General features: G+C 35.7%; 1 protein-coding gene across 8 annotated transcripts; it reads left to right on the forward strand.

Moving 5' to 3' along the window:
• Window positions 1–1,675: 1,675 nt before the first annotated feature.
• LOC136220031 (protein FAR1-RELATED SEQUENCE 11-like) lies at window positions 1,676–7,394 on the forward strand. 8 transcript variants are annotated; one of them, XR_010684365.1, is made up of 5 exons: window positions 1,676–1,881; window positions 2,880–3,886; window positions 3,973–4,416; window positions 4,491–5,399; window positions 6,913–7,393. XR_010684365.1 is itself a non-coding variant. In XM_066007691.1 (5 exons), exons 2-4 carry the CDS (start codon window positions 2,918–2,920, stop codon window positions 5,319–5,321), a joined length of 2,244 nt encoding a protein of 747 aa, XP_065863763.1. In that variant the 5' UTR covers window positions 1,676–1,881; window positions 2,880–2,917; the 3' UTR covers window positions 6,853–7,394. The 8 variants fall into 8 exon arrangements, 6 of the variants coding, with proteins under 6 accessions (XP_065863763.1, XP_065863762.1, XP_065863761.1 ...); XR_010684364.1 differs by having other exon boundaries at window positions 6,920–7,393; XM_066007691.1 differs by having other exon boundaries at window positions 4,491–5,321; window positions 6,853–7,394.
• The last annotated feature ends 2,614 nt before the right edge of the window (window positions 7,395–10,008 follow it).

Here is a 10,008-nt window from a genome sequence, read left to right on the forward strand (position 1 = left end):
GGGTTCGATGGGTGACAAACACCACATTCACTATGCTTATTGGGAGAGACTTTGCCTTCGAAATGAGTGTGGCGAACTAAGTTTTTGACAGTTTGAAGCTTTTAATCTTGGCTTGCTTGGTAAGCAAGCTTGGAATTTGATCTCTGATAGTAATGCTTTTGCTTATGAGGTACTCAAAGCTAAATATTTATGAGATGAGAGTTTTTTTACGGCTCAATTAGGAATAACTGTAGCCTAATTTTGGGGAGCATATTTGAGATTGGAGATATCCTTACGGAGTGCTGTAGGTGGAGATTTATAGCTGGTGATTCACTTAATGTGTGGCAAAGCTCATGGATTCCAAATAACGATTCTTTCAAGTCAATTTCCATGCATAAAGAGGGTTGAGAGGATTTGGTGGTTTTTAACCTTCGGGGGTTAGCAATGCAGAATGGAATGTCTCGATATTAGAAGAGGTTTTGATGAGCATGATGTTAAAAATATTCTTATAATTCCTATAGGAGAGTTCGGTGAAGAAGATAATATAATTTGACATTTAAAAAAAAAAGATTGTTACTCGGTGAGATCGGGTTACAAAGTCGCTTTCAAGCAAATTTTTAGGACGGATGCAACTATTTCGATATCATATTGGATGAGTATGTGGCGTATGAATCTCCCTCTAAGGTAAAAAGTTTTATTTGGAGGGTTGGTAATGATTTTTTGCCTAATAGGGAAAAGATTTATCTCAAAGGCATTAACGTTTGGAATACTTGTGTTATTTGTGGAGAGATTGGGAAGCATAAATTTTCACTTATTTTTGGACGACAAGTATGCAACATACAATTGCCAGTTTTTAAACTTAAGTCTTGGTCTAACGGATGTTGAAATTTTTAGCACTTTATGTCACATGGTGAAGAGAGGCAATGTGGTGTATTTGGATCCAAAGAAACAACTCAGTTTAGAATGACACTATTATTCCACTGAGAACAATACTCACATACAGCTTAGATCTGCAGTGTTTTTCATTATGCTATTGTTGTTCATTTTAATCCGAGACATAACAGGTTGTTTTCACATGTGGTGCGATGATCGTTCCCGAAAATAAGATGGATTAAAGTAAATATTAGCGCAACGATCAATCTTGAAGGTAGGAGGGTGGCCTTTGGGCATGTTAGTCGTGATTCGTTAGGGATAGTTATTGCTTTCCAAACCAAGATTTCGGTTGAGAATTGATCTGAGTACATAGTGGAGACATTTTAAAGACTCTAAACTTATCCGTTGTGCGTATTGAAATGAATACCATTTACCCCGCATGTTGCTGATAGGTTGTAAATACGCTAATCAAGAAGTTTTCTTTTTCTTATCTAGCATTTTCCATTGGAATTCAACCCGTATTAGATCTATTGTTATCTCTCATATAACATCGGTAATTTTTAATTAATATATTTCCCTTTTCGTTAAAAAAACAAAAGAAAGACAAAAATTGGAGTTTTCTTTTTTTGATAAAACAAAAATTGGAGTTTCGATACTGCGAATTATACATTAATTATAAAATGACGTATAACGTAAATTCTCCTTAAATAAATATCTTGCGCCTCCAGCGCACGGAAGCGCCATCCCCAAACTAACATTTCCCAATCATGGGCCCGCAGCTATTAAATCAGGCCCACGATCTAATCCAACGGCCAAAACCTGCTGCCCCACTTCATAATCTCACCTATCCACACGGCGCATAATAGCTTTACTCCGATTTGAACAGTTATCGTTCTCCTGAGTATGCGCTTTGCTCCTCCTCCTGCTCTCTCTCTCTCTCTACTCTCTCCCCGCCCCGCCATTTTCATCTTCTCTCGCTCTCGCTTTGAATTTCAAGTTAGTTATTGGCCGTTATATGCCGCGTTTCAGGTTCGTCAATTTAATTGAGTTTCTATGCCAATGCGCCATTGATGATGCGATGCTTTTCCATTTTCCTATGCATTTATCGTTATAGAATTTGTATGAACTGTTTGGTTTTTGTATTATTTTCTGGATGGAATCGGGATTTTTTTTCCTTTTCTGTAATTGAGGGTTTTGAAGGTAGCAATTAGTGTTAGGGTTTACTTTTTTATGCTAATTTCGTTTTTTAATACGCCCGTTTTGTTTTTTGTGGTGCTAGTGAAGCTTGTTCCTATCTCTTTAGATGCTTATTACTGATTCAAAGTCTTGAGATTTTGTGTGGAGAGATTTTGCTGTGTTAAAATAAGGGTTTTGGTTTCGAATTGCTAGTGAAGAAGAAGAATGTTTAGTAGGGGTGGCGATTCGCTTAAGTGGGCCGTGTTTGCGTAGTGTTAATTATCGGGTTAGTGTTAAAATGAGTAAACTCAACTCAATCTAAAAAATTCAGTGTCATAATCGTGTCAATCTAATTGGGTTAATATCGTTTTCCTGTTGTGTTAGCAGATCCCTTCTATATTTAAAATATATAGGAGGATATACTAATACTTCTAAATGCTTATCTCACTTTTGGATTAGCAAATTAACTCTAATTGTTCAAAAATCTGATCCAAAATCTATTTAACAAATCTCTAATCCGCTTAAATTATGTTAGGCTTGTATAATGTAAGTGTAGTTTTGCTATCTCTATTAAGAATAATATATAAAAATATGAGAGGTTCGAGTCGTGTTTACATGAAATAGATGTAATTTTATTATTTCTAGTAAGGTGACATGTAAAAATATGAAAGGTATAATGATAATCTTAAAATTCATGTCATTGAGTTAGCAGGTTAATCCTAACCCTAACCCGCTAAATTCGTGTTGGATTGTCGGATCATGTACACAGTTAGTCACCTCTAGTGCTTAGCAGTTTAGAAGCAAATGATGCTTTTGTGATGAAGCAAAAATAATCAAATTCTTTTCTGCAGGTCTAATAGCTGAATTTAATTTATACATTGGTGAAAGAATGTCAGAAGGAACAAGTATGGTGATAGAGTCTTCTGAAAATGGAACAGATATATCTCAAGATGATGCCGGAAACATGGAAGAAATACCTGAAGACACAATACTTTCTCGTCAGACTTCCGTGAACCTCATTCCATTTATAGGCCAGAGATTTGTCTCCCAAGATGCTGCTTATGAATTTTATTGCAGTTTTGCAAAACAGTGTGGCTTTTCGATTAGGCGCCACCGGACTCGTGGAAAGGATGGTGTTGGTAGAGGGGTTACAAGGAGAGATTTCACTTGCCATCGCGGTGGTTATCCACAAATGAAGCCATCTGAAGATGGAAAGATGCAAAGGAACCGTAAGTCATCGCGTTGTGGCTGTCAGGCATATATGAGAATTGTGAAGCGAGCAGATTTCGATGTCCCTGAATGGCGTGTTACTGGATTTAGCAATATACATAACCATGAATTGGTAAAATTGAATGAGGTGCATCTCCTTCCTGCCTATTGCACCATATCTTCGGATGATAAGAGTCGGATTTGCATGTTTGCGAAAGCTGGAATGTCAGTGAGACAGATGTTACGGTTGATGGAGATAGAGAAAGGCGTGAAGCTAGGTTGTTTACCGTTTACAGAAATTGATGTGAGGAACCTACTGCAGTCATTCAGAAATGTCAATCGAGATAATGACGTGATCGATCTTATTGCAATGTGCAAGAAGTTGAAAGATGAAGATCACAACTTCAAATATGACTTCAAAATAGATGGGAACAATAGGTTAGAGCATATTGCCTGGTCCTATGCCTCCTCTGTTGAGCTATACGAGGCGTACGGTGATGCAGTAGTTTTCGACACAACTCACCGTTTAGATGCATATGATATGATCTTAGGCATTTGGCTTGGGGTGGACAATCATGGGGTGACTTGTTTCTTCGGTTGTGTCCTGCTACGGGATGAAAACTTGCAGTCGTTTTCTTGGGCTTTGAAGGTATGAATGTTACACAATTTTTCTGGTTGTAGTCCTGGTATCTACAGGTTCTTCAACTCTATCTAATACTTCTGATATCTGTGCAGGCGTTTATGGACTTCGTGAATGGAAAGGCACCGCAAACTGTTATGACTGACCAAAATAGGTGGTTGAAAGAGGCCATTGCCATTGAAATGCCAGAGACTAAACATGCCCTTTGTATTTGGCACATAATTGCGAAATTCTCTGATTGGTTTTCTGTGCCACTTGGATCATGTTATGATGATTTCAAAGCTGAGTTCATCCGGCTCCATAATCTGGAATTTTTGGAAGACTTCGACGAAGGATGGAAAGAAATGGTTGACAAATATGGGCTCCATGCTAATAAGCACATTGCTAGTTTGTACGCATTGCGGACGCATTGGGCTTTGTCATATTTGAGGCTTTATTTTTTTGCAGGGTTGATGAATACATGTCAATCTGAGTTAATCAATGCTTTCATTCAGCATTTTTTGAGTGCACAATCTCAGTTAGATCGTTTCGTAGATCGAGTATGTAACCTTCCTTCTACTTTCGATCCTTTACTTGATATAATCCTCTGAATTTCTAAACATCCCTTTTACAGGTGGCTGATATTGTTCATAATCATGCTGGGGCTAAGGCGGAAACTCAACGAAAACTGCAGAAGGTTTACTCGAAAACAGGGTCACCAATTGAAACACATGCTGCCTCTGTTCTTACTCCATACGCCTTTAACAAGCTGCAAGAGGAGCTCGTGTTAGCTCCACAGTATGCGTCTTTTCTAATTGATGATTACTGTTACCAAGTGAGACACCATACTCAGATATCTGGAGGTTGCAAAGTCGTTTGGGATCCTTGTCAAGAGCACATCAATTGCAGCTGCAATCAGTTTGAATTCATAGGCATACTTTGCAGGCACGTTCTTCGCGTCCTGTCTACGAATAACTGTTTTCACATACCTGAACAATATTTGCCCGTTCGATGGCGTGATGTGACCTCACCTTTCACTATGAGAACACATTCTGAGAAGATTCAGTTAATAGAGTCCATGGCTTCAGCACTCATGACTGAAGCATTCGAAACAGAGGAACGCGTTAACGAAGCATGTGAGCAAATGGCAATGGTTATCTCCCGAATTAAGGATCTTCCTAGACAGACGCAGGGGGAGAATGACTACAAATGCCCATCTGATTCGTTGATTCTACCAGATGTGGATGATGCTGATGGAATAGTCCAAACTCTTGGAATTGGGAATCATAATGATTCAATTAGCCTGGGAAAGCTAAAAGAAAGAAGGAACAGAGATGGAACTGATATATCTCGAAAACGAAGGCATTGTTCGGGTCCTTGCTGTGGGCAGTTTGGCCATGACCCTTCTGAATGTCCAATCTTGGGAAGTGATCATTTGAATGGTGCTGCACTAGGATACTTATGAGTAAGATTTCAGTCACTGGTTTTTTGTTGATTCTATGAGTCATTTTCTCTATCCATCGAAGTTTCACCGTACAAAAATGTAAGCTCTTTTTACTTGTGCAAAAAATGTCTCGAGACACATCTCATGCACTTATCAAAGAATTCTTTTTGGATCAAAGAATTGTAAAGTAGTTTGAGTCATGTTATCAGAGGCGCAAATGACGCTAGGCTCTGTTCAAGAGCCGCGTGCCTTTGCGAGCCTAATGCTTTGTCGGAGGCGCGTCTAGGTGAAATTTTATAAGCTAGACAATTTTTTTATAGGTTCCAGGTAAAAAAGTAGTTGTTTCAATCTTAACCTTAACTATCTATATCATTTACAATTGCAGAAAGTGTTTATCATACTAGAGTAGGAAATAATATCATGAACACCTCTAATTCAAAGTTCTAGACCTAGGTGAAAGGAGGAAGCTAAAGCACCATGTTCTAGTGTTTCAGAAAGAACTCCTACTGTTCCTAGAGATGAGGAGGATGAAGAATCTGGTTTCGTAGATAAGTACCTTAGAGATGAGGAGGAAAGAGAATCCGGGCCCGTAGATGAGTAAATTAAAAATGAAGAGGATGAATTTGACGTTGGAGATGATGATAATGGTGGTGATGACTTTGATGAGTGATGAATATGGACCGTGGAGACTTTAGCCTTGATGAAACGTAGTTATTACACTATTAGTTAATTAACTTAGGATTTGGTTGAACTTTATTCTTTAGATTTAGAATCTATTATTATGAATTATGATTATGGAAGAGCTCATAATTAATTTGGAATTCATGATTAAGGTTATAATTCGATATGTTTTATTTTAGTACTTGATTATTTGTTGCATTTTAGAAATGTCAATTGTTATTTATGATATTAATTTTCTTTACTGTGTCTTGTATTGGTCAGTCGTGTGCCTGCAAGACCCGCTGGCACCATTAATAACTATGGTTTTCTGATATGGTGACCTCCGAAGTCCATATTCATTACTTGTCAAACTTAGCGATACTTTTTCCATTCAAAGCTTATTTCCTCTTTCGTTCATTTCTTTTTATTCTAATTTAATTTCAGCCGTGGCAACCACTTTTTAACTTGGAGCCCTTAAAAGCACAGTCAGACGTATAAAATGCGACTAGGTGTGCCTCTGGCGAGGCACTAGGCTAAAAAAGGCGCACTCAAGCGAGCGCCTCTTGGACAAATCCCACCTTTTGGTTTCTCAGGCGACATGTTTAGAGCCTTTTACGCCTGAGGCACACCTTTGACAACTACAGAACACATCTAAAATCTCGTTACATTCATTACCTTAAATGCTCGATCGATACAAGTCTAGAGTAGAGATCTAATACTATTCATGTTGAATAACCTCAGCCTACTAAATCATCAGCAAGTGAAACCTTGCTTAGCCTGCTTGGGGACAATCTAGCACCATAGTTGGCTACATTTCTACCCTTACTCCGACTATTATGTGACCCAAAAAGTGCTCGATGTGCTAATGCTTTCTCGAAACTTGACTTCGCAGTACTTTTCGCTTTAGCCTTTTTATCTGTTGCTGCTGTTGACTGTTTGTTGCTCGTGCAAGCATCCAGATCGACAACAATGTACTCTTCGGAATCCATACGTCTTAGAATGCGGAACAAACTTCGAGGCCAATCACTCGAGCTTGGTGAGAAAGGTATTTATAAGTTTTTTCATCAAGTATTGTGGAAGATGCCAGAGGAATATGTAGGAAAGTAGTGGGAATAGAGAGGAAACCATATTTGTTGGTGCAGAAAGAATCAACTAATAAAATTCTTACCTGTGGAATAAGTTTCCTAATCTTGTTGATTAAGCAACAAAAGATGCACCAAAGCTAAATTATCTCGGTTCGGGTCTGTTTGGTTCGGTTGTTGTTATTATTAGCTGTTTCCAGGTAGTTGATAGATATTAGCTGATTTAGTATTAGCCGTTGTTCTTCAATCTTCAACTAAATACTTTATACCTATTGTTTTACGGTAAAACAACGAAAAGGAAAACTAAGCGGACACTGTTACGGGATGCTTTTCTTTTCATGAAATTATACTTCTTTGGTGATATTTATTGAGGAATATTTGTGCAAAGGTCATATTTGATTTCTGCCGTTTATATAGCACAAATTTTATCTTGGACTTTTTTCTACAGGAATTAAAATTAAAAACGACAGGTGCACTTGTAATTTAGTCAACCATGGCTTCTTTCTCAATTCTCTTATTTTTGTCGTTTTTTTTGTTTATATAGTCTACTCTTTAGAATGGATTCTCTTCTAATTACAGTTTTTTTTTATACACAAACTCTAATTCGAATTCGAGATCTCTAAATTAAGCGATTTGAGATCATTAATCATTTAAAATAGCCTTAATTGGTTTCTGAATTCTCTTATTAAATTACAGGTTTTTTTTCTTTTTTTTTATATTTATTCTTATGGAAATTCTTACAAAAAAAAAAAAAATACAGTTTTGAGTTAAGATATCTAAGAAGGGCGAAATTGAAATTAATATATATTTTAGACATAACAATCATTTTGATCCATAAGTGCATCTCCAAGAGACTCTTAGTGTCCTCTCTAAAAATAATATAAATAATTGACTCTTAGTGATTTAAGTGGGGTTAAGATATATCATCTCCAACAATTCTCCTTATATTCACTCCTAATTTATTATTTTATTATTTATTGTTACATTGACAATAGTGTGAGGAGAAAAACTCATCAATAATAAATTATTATTAAAAAAATAAAGTTAAAAGGTACTAAGAGGTAGAGAGATGCTCTCTATTAATAGAGGGGGATGAAGAGGCTCTTAGTGATTTGAGGAGCCACTAAGAGGCTGTTGGAGCTGATTTTTTATTCTCCCTCCTCAAATTTTAACTTAAGAGTCAATTTAAGAAGCTGTTGGAGATGCTCTAAACTAAAACTTTAAAGCCAATTAGGATTTTAAACTATCAAAGTCATCAATTAAGTCCATGAATTAAGAAAAAAATCATTATTTGAGTTCTTATCCTATCCTAAAATTAGAAATTGTAACTATTTGACATTGATTGTAATGCTATCTGTGTTGGTTCAAAATAGATTTGCAGAAAAAACTTTAAAATTATTTAACCGAATGATTTTCGATGAAAACTCTATGATTTTTGTTTAGAATGTGGATTCAATTAGTGATTTTTATCTAGTTCAAAGACCTAATTGATTATTTTGATAGTTTAAGGTTCTAATTGAAGTTTTAGTTTTGAAGACATTTATGCCTATATTTTTATTATGCCATTGAAATTCTATTAATAAATAAAGAACTAATACATCATTAGCTCTCTGAATTTGTCCATAATAATAGATTGGCTCCCTGAACTTTGCAAGTGTCTCACCAGCTCTCTAAACTTGCTTATTTCATATCACTATCTCTCTAAACTTGTCTATAAAAATTTATTAGCTTCCTAAACTTTGCAAGTGGCTCAACATCTCTCTAAACTTGCTTATTCTGTAACAACTAAATACAAAAATCATAATACTAACTCTCAATCCTCCTCATTTCGATCTCTCAATCCTGCAAAATTAATTCTTATAATAGATTGAAAGGTAGGGGAAGAGAAACAATTACCTCACAAATAGATGAAGATGTATTTTTAGAATTTAGGTTTAATAAGTTTTTGTATTTAGTTGTTATGAAATAACCAAGTTTAAGGAATTGGTGAGACACTTGTAAAGTTCAAGAAGCTAATAAATTTTTATGGACAAGTTTAGGGAGTTGGTGATACGAAATAGACAAATTTAAAAAACTGATTAGACACTTGCAAAGTTCAGACAACCAATGATGATGTATTAGACTATAAATAAAAGTTATTTGTAATTTAAGAGTATTTGTTTGGCTACCTTTCGAGCTTTTTCCAACGTGTCCATTTTTTATTGATTTAAGGTATAAAATCACAGCCGTCCATAAAAATTTTATTGACATTTTCACTTGCTTTTTTGAAGGGCTAGACCGTCCATATTGAATTTAAAAATTGTCAACCCATCAACAAAATTAGGTCAACCTGTTAATTCCCCATTGGACAAAGATTGATGCCCTCTTATCCCTTTTGTTATGTTTATACCCAACCCAAGTTGTTTTTTTTTTTTTTTTTTTTTTTTTTTTTTAAGGGACCCAACCCAAGTTTTGTTCACCAATTATTCCATTCTTTCAATCCTTTCTTTCTTTCTTTTATGCTTAATACATAATAATAATAATAATAATAATAATAATAATAATAATAATAAAATCTAATTGAGTTCTTGAATTTTTGAAGTGTTTCGATAGCTTTTGTTTTAACTTGTTTAAAATATCCCAACAGTCCCAATTTATTTTAGTCGATTAATATCTCGGTTGTAAATGAAGTAAGCTGCATATGGGAGGTGTGTTGTACATGTTTTGAAGAAGTCAAACGAATTAACACGTATATGACACACCAAAAGTGGTCTGATCAGGTAGGAAAATAAAAGGGGATTAATTATTATGTGAAATCCAATATATTCTCTTGAGTAGAATGCCCTAAGGATTGGTATCTGCAACCTAACATAGACCGATTCTAGGAAATTGTTTCTGGATTGTAATGAGAATTTACTAAAATATTCACCCTTTTTATTTCTAGGCATTGCTTTTGCTTTTCCTCTAATGTTCTCTGTTGATTGTGG

The sequence above is a fragment of the Euphorbia lathyris genome, chromosome 2 (assembly GCF_963576675.1).
Source record: "Euphorbia lathyris chromosome 2, ddEupLath1.1, whole genome shotgun sequence".
Lineage (NCBI taxonomy): Eukaryota > Viridiplantae > Streptophyta > Magnoliopsida > Malpighiales > Euphorbiaceae > Euphorbia > Euphorbia lathyris.

Excerpts from the sequence above, each read along its gene's own strand:
- LOC136220031 (XM_066007691.1), top strand. The coding sequence starts at position 2,918 with ATGTCAGAAGGAACAAGTATGGTGATAGAGTCTTCTGAAAATGGAACA. Across the intron at positions 3,887-3,972 it reads CGTTTTCTTGGGCTTTGAAG|GCGTTTATGGACTTCGTGAA; the intron begins GTATGAATGTTA and ends ATATCTGTGCAG. Across the intron at positions 4,417-4,490 it reads TAGATCGTTTCGTAGATCGA|GTGGCTGATATTGTTCATAA; the intron begins GTATGTAACCTT and ends TCCCTTTTACAG.